A 13,139-nucleotide genomic window follows, 5' to 3' on the forward strand; every position below is an offset into this window, starting at 1 on the left:
ATCATCACCATCATTACCAACAGCCTTGAAATTTTGCTCCGGATCAGATAGTCAGCGATGATCCGTGCATAGTGGTGCGGTAAGGAAATGGTTAACTATAGTGGTTAATCAGGCAAGATTAATTAGGTTAAATTACATTTCATTAAGTTGTTGAAGGATGCTGAGAAACAGATCAGCGCTGTCTGGTGTCTTCTCTGTCTGTTCTCGTTCTTTTTGTGCAATGTGATCATATTGCTAGAGTAACCAACTAGCCCACCAGTTTCGTTCTCAATGGATTCAGTTCTTCAGAGCAACACATCTCCTATGTAGTACTTTTTTCCAGTAGCCCGTAAAATAGGGCAATAGCTGCGTGACTGCACTTTTGCGCTACTGCATTATAAATGCAAGTGAGTGGCCAACAACATCGCAAGATGGAAAGCGCATGCAGTGATCTGCAATTTACAAAAGGAGGGCTACTGACAGCCAATTCAGACAAAGCTTGTATGAAGCTGCTATGAAGAAAAAAATGAATGGAGAGAGAGGGAGAGAGAGAGAGAGAAAGGAAAGCCGTATAGCTGTGTAGCTCTAAGTAGCCTAAATTGTTTTTATATGTACTATTGTACAGCCTGTTGAAATGAGCTGTGACCACTTTCTTGGGCAAAGTTGGTACACATGTTTCATTCAGTCAAATCAATGTTGAAAACACTGCAATGTGGTAGCCCATGAGTTAAGTCATGCGGCTTTTCTCTCTCTCTCTCTATATATATATATACATTTCATTGACTTTATTTAAATAACAGAAGAGCCACGCAAGAGGTATGTTACTACAAAAAAAAAAAAAAAGAAAGATGATGATTACAGTTGTTTCTGAACCCATCTACAATTCAACGAAAGGATCTTGGCACTAAAGTGGACATTTAAGAATTTGCATAATTCACCTCAGTTAAAAGACTTGATTACATAAAAAGAAAAAAAAAAAAAGGCACACTGAGGAGCTACATATAAGAGCAAACATTATGTCACTGGTTTCACCCAGCAGCTATGCACAGCCTTTTCTTTTTATCCCTGACTCGAGCTACGCAGGTCATTATCCTGTATAAAATAAGTAGGCCTATGCCTTAGATTAAAATGTCACATTGAGATCACGCTAAATATTGAACCTGTCATCTCAGTTCATCACTTAAATGGTGCCCCTGCGAGGAATGCCCACGATTAGTTTGGCTACTACATTAAATGCAACAAGCAATTAAAGTCTGACCACCAGAAAAAGCAAACGGTAGTGCACTAATGTCCTCTGTTACAAGCCAGCCCTGGAATGCAAGGTACGCGCCACTTCGGGAACTCACCTGCCACTCTGCAGCTCAATGTGCAGAGAGGTGAAGGGTTCCAGGCGCACTAAGTAGTGTAAGACACCAGCCGAGTTGGAGTAGTGCGTGCCATAGTGGAACTTCTCCATCGTTCCTGTGATGTCCACGAAACCATCGTACCTGTTGGTGGTGCAGTAAAGGCAGAACGTTTTCTAAGCCCTGGCCACAGGCTCATTCATGAGGGTTGCAAAAGGCTAACTAGGATTCAAACACAGACTATTCACTCACAGTCAGTCATGCTCTAGGCTTGCATCAGTAGAAAATTAAAAATGCAGCGGGTGCACATAAAATGGGGCTGAAACTCAATTGCAACTAAACTGGGTTTAATAAAGGCACTCAAATTCAGTCTATAATGCCAAGAAAGACTGATTCTTCCTCCACATAGTGGCAATCAGAAGTTTATGTAAAGTGATTTTTTCTACAAAGTTTGATTTTTCGAACTGCCCAAATTTTCGAACATTTTCGCGGCCTCTGGAGAGTCCGAAAAATCGGTCGTCGACTTGTTATGTAGGTGTTTTCAAAAAGATTAAGTTGCAAAATTTAGATTTCATATTCATGCTGTATCTGAACTAAAAGGTTGTTCAACACAAAATTCATGTTGCTTTGATAGTTCTGAACAGTAGGAAAACAACTTAATTTCTAAAGAAGCAATAACAATTCAGCAGAGGCACTTAAGACAGCCTACGTTTATGAATACAAAAACATTATAATCCCATGGTCGGAATGTTTTCGAGTGAGGCTTTCAACATGTATAAAAGTTGTTTCTGCTAGGATTGTATATTCAGCATCTAGATTTGTGTAGTCGATGCAGACAAAGGGCCATGAAATGCTGTAAGGCATTTTCTTGCTGTCATTGCCGAGCATTTTAAATGCTTTCTGGCTTTCAGTAATGGCCTGATTGCTCTTTTGAAGCGAAAAGCTTCACTATGAGGTTCGGAGCCGAGCTTCGCGTATGCTGTATGCCGCGACCGAGTGATGTCACAGCCAAGGTCAGCTGTGCAGCCCCCTCGCCAAGCTCTGCCGGTGTTGCCTAGCAATGCTTAAGAGGTCTGCGACTCCTCCTCATTCAAAAAAAGAAAAGGAACTTAGTCTCCACCCAAGAATCGAACCTCCATCCCTTGGATCCCCAGCCGAGCACTTTACCGCTGTGCCACGCCCCAGGTCATGAAATGCTCTTCATAATAATTCCGCTTGTCTACCATGAGGATAATAGCGGGATTACGTGAGTGACAGATACTGCGATTGGCACGCAATTTGAAAGTGCCAAAGACTAAAATAGTTAAGTTACTCAATTAGGGTGACGTCAAGGATGTGAGGTCACCCATTTGCCGTCAGCTATGAGGACCAAGTGGGAACGAGTGCGCTCCAACGCCGCCAGGCGGCGCTTCTTGCCTTCCGCGAGTGACAGATGCTGCGCCTTTCCTTTCCTCTAAACGAATTATAGAACACCGGTGAACCTAGACGCGCTCGACATGGAAGCCAAGGAGAATATAGCTGCTGGCGAACGGCGCAGAAGACTGGAGAAATTAACTTCTTCTGATTCCGAGGTAGTCACTGCTTTTCGCTACGTATATCCAGGCATAGCAGAGCTAAGCTATCTTTCATTTTTTGGCTGCTGAGACGAAAATCCTTTGGCTTCAAAACTTCTGACCTAGATTGTAAATGTACATGTGACATTGGTTCGAACCCCAGTCACAAGCTAGCCTCTAACCTGACTAGCAGCCATATGCTATATGCAGCAGGAAATCATATGACATCGCATGGAATGCTTTACGACAAATGACTCCCCCCCCCCCCCCATTACAATTTTGATAAAAAAATAAGATAAACTGGCACCACATGGACATTGACTTTGAGTGAGCCCGAGTGAGCACTTGTGATTCTGCCAAGCTATGGTTATACTGTTACTAAACAGTTGAAAGTCAAGATATGTACAATTAACATGCTGAATTGACATTCAAATTGATTGACATTCAATCATTGGCTTTGAAATGTGAGAACATATACTGTATATCATCTGTAAGGAACAGAGAAAAAATAAAGCTGACAAAGACTCACTTGGCCTTGACCTCCTCAATGTTCTTTGGGTTGATTATGCCAATGGGACGAGACAGCTCCCGGTAAATGGCAGGATCTTCAAAGTCCAGCTTGGGAGAAGAGTAGTCTGCCAGTATCCAGGGAAACTGGAACGAAATGATTAGTGGTGTCTCGCAGTAACTAGCAGCATCACCGCAAACATTTACACTTGATGCTCCAATTAAAAACCAAGATGCAAGCGGCATTCAACAGCATTTAGCAAAAATATAAAACTGTTCACAGCTGTCTTATTTAAAGCAGTTTCACAATTCCACAAGAACACCGGATGTTTTACAAGCTTGAAGAATATCCTACGATTGGTACCGCTTCCATGACCATGTGTCCTTTTTCTCAGAGCGGTAGCTTTACTAAATGCAAAGGTTGATCTAAGTGTCAGTGCTATCCTTGACCTTGACAGATTTTATTAAGCCAGCATAGCAACAGAATCATTTCCTATCATCAGACCTTTGGGCGCTTTAATTTGGCTATGTTTTCATCGTTTGCCACATCCTATGAGAATAACTGACCATTTGCCTGAAACTCGTCGTACATAAGCGATACTCTGTTGTGTTCCTCTCGATTAGCCTTTAAGCTACCAGGCAGCTTTCAGAGCAATAGCCATACTAGACGCAAAAGTCGATCCTTGACTGACCTTGATAAGACAGCGTAGTAACAGAATCATTTTCTATCGCTCGACTTTTGAGAGTAACCGTGGTTAAATTGCTGCCACTTTATTTCATTTCCTCCTTGTCCACTGCATCCTGAGTGAGTGATCTTCGCACCTCAACAGTGAGTTAAAGTGACTAACCAATGTACTGAAGAACGTGCTCTGCGTTGCGAGGTCACTCAAATGACCTGGACATGTAGCCAAGGGGGTCATGAAAAGTGACAAACGAAACACTCTCGCCTAATGTTTGGTGAACTTACCACAGGGTACTGACTGAGGTCGTTGTAGGTGCGCCCTGCAATGGTGTTGAGATGCATGAGGTACTCGAAGTTGGAGATCTCTCGGTTCACCCAGCGCTGAGTGAGGCCCGATGCCCGCAGAAGCTCAGCTGGGGAGCGGGTGCCAGACGAGTATAGCAGGTTGGGTGGATGCAGGGCCACGACACGACCAAATATCTTGTTCCGCGTCTGCACAGCAGTGGCCTTCAAGTGACCTCACGTGACTTTCAAGTGACCTTCCAATACAGCCATAGCAGTGACAGTGCTCATGTCCATCGCAGAATGCGAGTAAACATTTTCTACTCTTTCATAAGTGACAGACTAATCTGCATTTAGAGGCTCCACAAACTAAGACTGACTACTTTACAGGTACTGCCACAAAAATTAAATACAAAAAAGAAAAACTTATCCCCTCCAGTACTTTCTCCTCTAGTTAACTAGATAAGAACAGTGAAAGACTTCAAGAAAATGGCCACGACATTAAACCTTCCCTAACTTCGCAAAAATTGATTCACCAGATTTAGGACCATACGTGGAAACCATCAAACACAATATAGTAAAATATATTTTAAAAAGTTATGCAACAGCTGCACTCAAGTTGTGCCTACCAGCTTGCTTTTGCATAAGAATAAAAACATATTCTTCACAAATATTTATACACATCCATTTAAGTGAAGGCCACCAAAACCATCAGTAAACATTTTTTTTTTTAATTTCTAGGAATTGAAGCTTATTAGCAACATGATATGATGAAATCAGCATACAGACAATCGCAAAATTTTTTCTGCTACTGACCTTTGTTGTAAAGTTAAGGAAGAAGTTGGTCTGATCAACAAGAAAGAACTCGAGAGCAGAGCGACGCAGGTTGTAGCGTCGCAGGTGGACCTCTCGCAGCATATGAAGCGGATATGTGAAGTCATGCCTTTCACCTGCAGGGAACAGTTTTCATGACTTAGCTCACGCAACGATGACCACCCCTTAGTGTTGGCAAGCATCTGCAAGCATCTGCAAAGCAACAAGACTGCAAGCATCTGCAATTCATAGCCATAGTAGAGTGGGCCCCCAGCAAGGTTGACCTAAGGTGCAACTCTGTGTTCAAATTAGTAACGAGATGAAGTGTGAATGTAATCTAAGGTATGTAGCACACAGGTGGTCAAGTGCCTTACATGGAGTCAAGACTGCAGCCACCAGGAGGCATGTAAACACACAAAACATTTGTTTCAAAGGAAGCTGTTTGTATGCAGCTGTCTGTGATGTCGATCAAGCCAACAAAATGCAACTACTATCATGAACAAAATAGTGCTAAAACTCCACCACGAATCGGGCACTGATTAAAGCGGAATTTTTCGTCAGTATATTTTTTTAGCATGAATGGTAGATCAGCCATTAAGTTGTAGCTCCGCAAGCCCTTTATTATAATTATCTGTTCCTTGTCAGCTCTTAAAATTTTGAAATAAAGTTTGACCAAAACTATATTCGGTGGTTCTCCATGGCTGTGTAGTGACAACTAGAGAGCTGAAAAACTCCACAGCAGAACCTCGCTGCTCCAGAAATTTGGCGGATATCGCTCTTAAATATTATATCATTTCAGCACAATTACCGTTATTATTAGATCAAGGTTTTACTACAATACCAGCTAGTGAACGAGTGTAACAACATGCCATGTGCATGCCGATAGTTGTGCCACCTGCCGGCGATCCCGTGAGGCATAGGCAGGTCGTTTCTGCTGCATCTCCTCGCCAGTTCTGGAATGCTTTTGCTAATATGCTTGTTTTGACCGTGTATATCATGCAGACTAATGATTAGACGCAAATTTACATTGCCACAAGCATTCAGTTCTGCGTATTTGGCGGCCAGAAAACTACAAATTCAATGCCAAGACAGAAATTAAACCAAGACCTTAATTGAGACCAGCTATGCCTGAATTTCTCGGTGTAGTACCACTGTGATGAAAGCTCCGCTCCTGTAACCCTGCCTGCATATTTAAAGAAAGCTGTTCCCGAGTATAAATAACGAGTTTGTAGTTGTTACCTTCTTCTCTGACTGGTGAAAGGTCTATGAAGTAGATCTGAGTAGCCGTGACCTCGAAGCGACCTTTCACAACTTTCATCAGAGTCACCAGCTCACAATCTTCCTCAATGACAGGCTTCTTCTTATCGATTATGACGTCTGGGTTCTCCAACCTGAAAGATATAAAAGCTTCAAGTTAAGAAAAATGGGTGCCCTTGAGGGTACGCTCCCTCTAAGATGTACTTGAAGAAACAAGAAAATTTGTTCACCTTATCAGAAATGTCCCCCCCCCCCCCCCCCCCAAAAAAAAAAGATGTGAGCACGCTAGGCGTGCCCATGAAAGCAATCAATAAAATGTTGCGAGAGGATAACGACTGATAAGAGTTTTACGGCACTATGCAGGAAGTGAGCTGAAGACTGAGAGCATGAAACCAGCTCACATTATGCTACTCGAAAATAGCATTTGTTCATTTCTTTTTCCTCAGTCTCTTTTCCTTCTCACTGTATCCTAAGTGATCCTCGAGGCGCTGCAGATGAAGTTATGTGATGTTAGGAAGATAGTGAGAGATCGGAAAGCGTGACATGATATGGTCCATAGGGTCACGAAGAGTCGGACACGACTGAACGACTGAACTGAACTGAACTGTGTCCTAAGTGACTCGTATTTGTGTTTTTTTTTTCTCTTTTCAATTTTGCTTCTCATCCTGCTCTAAATGCTTAGAAAGCAGGGTAGCTATGGGTCTCCCTTATCTCACTTTTCTGCAACAAATCTATATATGCTTTTCCATATGCCGCAGGAACTGTGTGCGGTGTTATCTGGCTATCTCTGCGTCAAAGAGTGACAGCACTGCCCATATGCGCCATTAAGTCTGTGTGAGGCAGCGTGCAGCATTATAATGCAGGCATGATGCGAAGATTTGATGTCAGATCTCTGCCAATGCAGGCATGATGGTGCCTTGCCATTTACGCACCGCCAAGAAAGCTGCTCCCCAAAAACACGTGCCCCCGCAAGACAGCTTCCCAAAGTTCTTTGCAATGGTGCACAGAAGCAATCTTGTAGGGGTGTGCTTTCTTGCGTAGAAGCATTTAATATTTTTTTCCCCCTTGGACAGTGTGGTGTGGGGTCACCTTTGTTTGTGGTCGCTGTCATGTTTGTTACGATTAAGAGGTATGCACAAAACTGTTTGCCTTCATAGGATTTTTTTTTACACTGTGCCCTATGGAGATCCAACCAATGGTCTTACATAGCTCAATACATCCAAAAATCCATCCCCACCGAGTTCGTCACAGAGCATAAAAAAAAAAAAAATATATATATATATGAATAAAAAAACAAAAAACACAAGAGGCACTAGAAATTTATAACTGTTTACAACACATAATAACACAGGCTGTGTTATTGTCATCACAACTAATCATAAGGACACAAACACATGAAATTATCAATGAATGACAAATTGCACCAAGAAGCATATAGTAGAAGCTTTTCAAAAGCTCCTACTAGCTTTGAACCCAGCTAGATGGCATTTTTTTATTTAGTGTATGCAATTAGCCTTACAGAACACGTTACAGGTGGGGGCAAAATTAATGCAAAAAATCAGTAGAGCAACATTATTCTATCATAAGAACTGGAAAGGAAGATGATAGGTGTAATTAAGAGACAGGAAGCGGGCAGAGTGGGTCAAAGAGCAAATACGAGTTAGTGACAGTCTAGCCAGAATTGGGAAGAAGAAATGGGCAGGGCACGTAATGCGTAAGCAAATAAACAACCAATGGTTGGTAAAAGTAACTGAACGCATTTCATGAGAAGGCAAACTTAGCAGAGGGCGTCAGAAAGTTAGGTGGGTGGATGACATCAGAAAATTTGCAGCGATTGGGTGGGTGCAGGCTGCACGTACATGACTGGGTTAACTAGAGGAATATGGGAGAGGTATTTTCCCTGCTGTGGGTGTAGTCAGGCTGATGATAATGGTGATGGTATCATAAGCATATCAGTAGCAATTATCCTTCAGTATCAGTTTTAACCATTCAGATTAGTTCTCGCTGCCTAACAAAGAAAAGGCTTCATCTGTCATCAGGTACCCGTAGACTTTCACTGAAAGTCGTAATGCATTGAGCACTAGGTTTTGCTTTCCATGTTGCGACTCCAACTACCATTATTGAACCTGCATTTGTGTTTACACAAATGCCAGCCATCCTTTAGAGCACCTCGCTTTTCTTATTTCTGGCAGCTGCAATTCGTAGAAATAGATCAGGCTGATCAAGAAGGACTTCACAGAAACTTGACCTATCAACTCTACACTATATAATGAACAGTGATGCCCACCTAGATTTCTTTATCGTATTTCATGCAAAAAAAAATTATTATTTTTTTCTCCTCATCGCTTAGTAACACTAAGCATTAATTTCTCTACTAACTCTACTAACTATTCCTCTCAAACCACTAAGGAAGCAGGCTTAAAAAGCAAGGCCCTTTAGAATCTAAGCAGTAACCACACATGAGAAACAAGCCACAAACACTCACTCCTGCACTTGTCCTTGAAGATTCTGAATGTCTTCTTCAGCCACAATGTCCTCCTTTTGCAGCATGGCTCTAGCCTCGGCCGTGATGGGAGGAAGCCAGCTTGTGCTCTGGTTACTCAGGATGCCTGCCAAGAGTGAGACAGCATTCATTCGCATATTAGCCACCAAATTGGCAAGTACAAAATTTGAGCAGTGTATGTTAATTTAAGCAGTGAAATAAGCTAAACTAAGCAAAATGATGCATAACATACCATCGTATGTAAAACTAGCACTTAGCTAAGGCTAAACCAAGGTCATTCTTTTTATACACTAAATTATCAATGTACATCAAACTCTTTTGCAATCCCCTTGGTGTTCAACATATCCGGATTCAACTGCACCAGACCGTGGTATGTAATGCAATTGGTAGTGCTCATTTCCTCACAAAGTATGGAAGTATATGAAGCAGAACGCATACAGAAAAAAAAAAACAAAGAAAAAGCAGCGCACGAGCAGTCGGTTAGCATGTGCACTGCTTACACTTGCTCGCGTCGCTAGCACTGTGAGCAGGGTGTGGCGTGTGCGCCCCGGAAGTGTTTTCAGGTTCTGTATTTTCGCTATCGTCGTTGTCCGGTGTCTTGCCTTACGGCAGTCCCTTGCTAGATAAACCTTTCCAAAGAAACTCTTCATTACCTCTAAATGCATTCGTTGTCCTGCATTTCTCAAAACGCGACCCCGGAAATGTCAGTCAAGCGCCCGCGATTTGGCTGTAGGGGATGTCCAGCACGGATAAAGATGACCATGAGAGACCTCGTGCAAAATGCCGAGTGCTGCTTATGCCGATCGACCTGCTTCCGGTCGCGTGTACGTCACGAGCACCGTGGTCATGCAATGGTTGCGAGGGATGCGGAGTCAGCGTGAGGAAACAAGCTACTGCAACAGAAAACCGATACCACTGTTGCCGGACACTGATAGTGTTTAATAACGAGACCGAAACTGCGAATTTCGGTTGAAATATACGGTACTTCTAACCCGAATTATGCCGCAATATCTTGTCCTCAACAAGCGCTTAACATTTAACAAGTAGGTGATACTGTAGTAATAAGTAAAACCATTTCATGCTTAGAGGGAGAGGCGGAATCCTAGAGAATTAGAAAGAACAATCTGTAATATATATAAAAAAAACCTGCTGAAAAACCAGGATGCCTGTGCCCATCCGCGAACTTTCCTATAATGCACACTGTTAAGAATGCATATGATTGCAGACGTCCAAACCTTGATTATCTCTTAGACAGCTGGCCTGGTAGTGACTGTCAAAATTGTGGTTCAAAGTCAGCTTCAGCCTCATTCTGGCAAAGTTCTCCTGCTGTGACAGCTTCCAGTAGAGCGGCTTGTTAATACTAGGGGTGAAAGAAATCACATAAGGCAGAGAAAAATAGGTAAAGTCATTTCACTCTAAACACGAGGAACGACAGAACACTTACGAGCTAACTCTTCACAAATATCAAATCTAGTACATGTTCAGCTTTACACAGACTGCATGCTGCCTACAAGGCAAATTTCTACTTTAATACACATGCTGTCAACATAAATCGATGTTGACTGAGGATTAACTTCACTAAATTCATTTTAGGAAGTGCATAAATAACTAAAGCAAAACTTTTGTACTTTTGAATCATTCAAAGAATGTAACTATCATTTCAAAGAGCTTAGAAACTATAAGAACAGCGACAGAAATTACTACGAAAAAGGCATACTTATTCAACAGAGTGGCTGACTGGCTAATGTGTCTTCAGGCAAAACATAAAAATAGAGGGTCAGATGATGTGGCAAATTCTGATCAGTGGAATAGAACACAGCCAACACAAGCGGCACCTAAAGACAAATACTACATTGTTAACCTTCCTTCTATACTTTACTACCTATATTATCTTCAAAACTATGTACTAGTATATAGGTTTCAGCCAGCACACAGCACATTCATACCTAAATGAAAGCATGCAATAACAAAACAAGACTAAAAATATAGCTTGACACCTGCTGACACAGGTAGTAAAGGACACCTAGTGCAAGGCGGTAGCTGAAGTTGAGGAAAAGAAGCTGCAGAAAGTGAGGCCTCATAGAAAGCCAAACACTTCAAGTGAGCTTGGCCACAAAGATACTAAAAGCCCAGATCCTTTGGAAGAAAAAAAAAGAAAGGCCGTGAACGTGTTCCCTTTAGAGATATCATGCACTCCCATCCCACACAATGCCTAGCACAAATACTAATGCCCACCTTGATGCCCAAGGGCCACAGGGCCCTGTGAGGAAAAGCTTGGTGGCTTTCCAACGTCGACAGATGAACAAGTGTTGGTTCCTGAGGTTTGTTTGCACCGAGAGTATTCGCTGCTGCTCCTCCACAAGCCGAGTTTGAAATGCGCTCAGCACCTGCGACTGTTAAAACATATTTCGCAAATTGGTAAGGCAGTAAAACACACAAGGCATGTGCACACTGTTAGGCTAGCATAGTCTCCAAGTTAAAAAACAAAACAGGCACACACAACAAGCATTGACAAGTTACGCAGATGATCATCACTGAAGTTCGCGTTGTGTGTTAACTTGACAAGATCTCACAAACTATGCACCCTAAAATATGGCGTAAAATGTCTGGCTAGGACTTCCTGCGGTAGACTATGAAATTCATTAAAAGCAAGCCAGGTAATACTCAGACTTGAAGCATACAAGAAAAATTTTAGAAACTAAATGGTTTTGGCTTTAAATACTGCTGAACAGCATCATGTGACTAGCCTTTCATTTTCATATTATGCCCCATAAAATGGTCTCCCAATATCTAAAACTATGCACTGATCTCACTTATGCTACAACGCTAGTATTATTCAGCATTAAAGGTAACATTAGATAAAATCTTTGGCTGTGTTGATTGCAGCTAAGCACATACCTGAAAAAACTGACCACTAACTACTACTACTGCTACTAGAATGACTTCAGTCAGTACATTTGAGTGCAGAGATGAAAGTGCCGAATACAATCGAGCTCACCTGAAAGCGGAGCTTGCTCTCACCAACCCCTCTGCTTCGTTTGTGCATGGCAACCATGATGCCTTCATAGCACTGATTCCAGAAGCCATTCATTGCTTCGTGTTGCTCCCTGATCAGCATTGAGCTGTACTGCTCTTGTACTGGTTTCACCTGTGCACAAAGCATTAGACAAAACTGTGGCAACTTAACTTTACTAATGCAAGGGCACAAGATAGGAAATGCATTTGTGGTAACTTCTGAAAGGAGGCCTTATGTATTCAAAGAGCATTAAGCAATATTTTAAGTGATTACGATAGATAAAATGAAAAGAGGAAAAGAACCCTTGTGATCGGTAGAGGCTGCTACAAGACCTTTTTAATTCAGATCTCACAAAAGTAAAAAAAATATTGTCCACATTATTTCAATGGCAAATTATTGAATGAACAAAGCTTCCATTTCGCACCCTTTTTTCGCAATGATGTTAGTAATGTTAGTTTGTGTTGTGGCGAAAGTTGGAAAGCAAGGACGACTTTCATATATATGCCAACCTCTCCACTGTAAGCGTGTTAGAAGGGGCCTCAAGGCAATATTCCTCCACAATAACAAGGACAATCGCAGCTTCTGTGGTGGTATGCCATGCTGGAAGCTCCTCGCAGGGGCAATCTCCTTCAGAAACATTGTCCGTTGCACCAAGGGCATCGCTGTCACCAGAGCCAACATAGTCAGTGAGCTGTACTTGGCAAAAAGCAGGGCAATGAATGCCATATCTCCTTCTTTATCCTCCTGAGGTGCTGCAGCCCTCAGGCTTTCAGATGACTTTGACTGCACTCAGGAGTGTGATGTTGAAGGGCTGTGTTTGGTCCACGCAAAGTAGTATTCACTCCAAAATGCCTCCTGCCTTTTTTTTTAAAGCACTGGATGATACCTTGCTCCATAGATTGTAAGGTAGTTGTTGTGTTCAGCGATAGAAATGCAAGTCTGTTGACCTGTAGATGAAACGCTGCAGTGCATAGTGAAATTGTCGATTACAAGTGGCATGTTGTGCTTTTGGCACTGGGTCATCAATCCAGCTCTTGCAGCCAGAAGTTATATTTCAGACGTCATCCACGCCTTCCAATCTGCCTGGCAGTCTTCTCGAAGGTGACTGGTGTTGAGCGCTTTCCCGACGATGAGAAGGAGCCTGTCATGTGCCTGTCATGTTGGTCGCTGAATGCGCAATCACATGATCCATACTCTGCCAGCG

General features: G+C 42.4%; 1 protein-coding gene across 1 annotated transcript in view; it reads right to left on the reverse strand.

The window, feature by feature from the left end:
• LOC146199595 (neurobeachin-like protein 1) overlaps positions 1 to 13,139 on the reverse strand; it is a 107,103-nt gene that overhangs the window by 22,067 nt on the left and 71,897 nt on the right. The window contains exons 40-48 of the mRNA XM_084595114.1: positions 11,918 to 12,067; positions 11,155 to 11,312; positions 10,155 to 10,279; positions 8,902 to 9,025; positions 6,399 to 6,550; positions 5,163 to 5,296; positions 4,350 to 4,556; positions 3,405 to 3,529; positions 1,326 to 1,466 (exon numbers count right to left, since the gene is read on the reverse strand). Of these exons, the coding sequence (XP_084451240.1) occupies positions 1,326 to 1,466; positions 3,405 to 3,529; positions 4,350 to 4,556; positions 5,163 to 5,296; positions 6,399 to 6,550; positions 8,902 to 9,025; positions 10,155 to 10,279; positions 11,155 to 11,312; positions 11,918 to 12,067 (1,316 nt within the window). The remainder of the gene's footprint in view (positions 1 to 1,325; positions 1,467 to 3,404; positions 3,530 to 4,349; positions 4,557 to 5,162; positions 5,297 to 6,398; positions 6,551 to 8,901; positions 9,026 to 10,154; positions 10,280 to 11,154; positions 11,313 to 11,917; positions 12,068 to 13,139) is intronic.

The sequence above is a fragment of the Amblyomma maculatum genome, chromosome 2 (assembly GCF_055883805.1).
Source record: "Amblyomma maculatum isolate TAMU_Amacu chromosome 2, ASM5588380v1, whole genome shotgun sequence".
NCBI lineage: Eukaryota > Metazoa > Arthropoda > Arachnida > Ixodida > Ixodidae > Amblyomma > Amblyomma maculatum.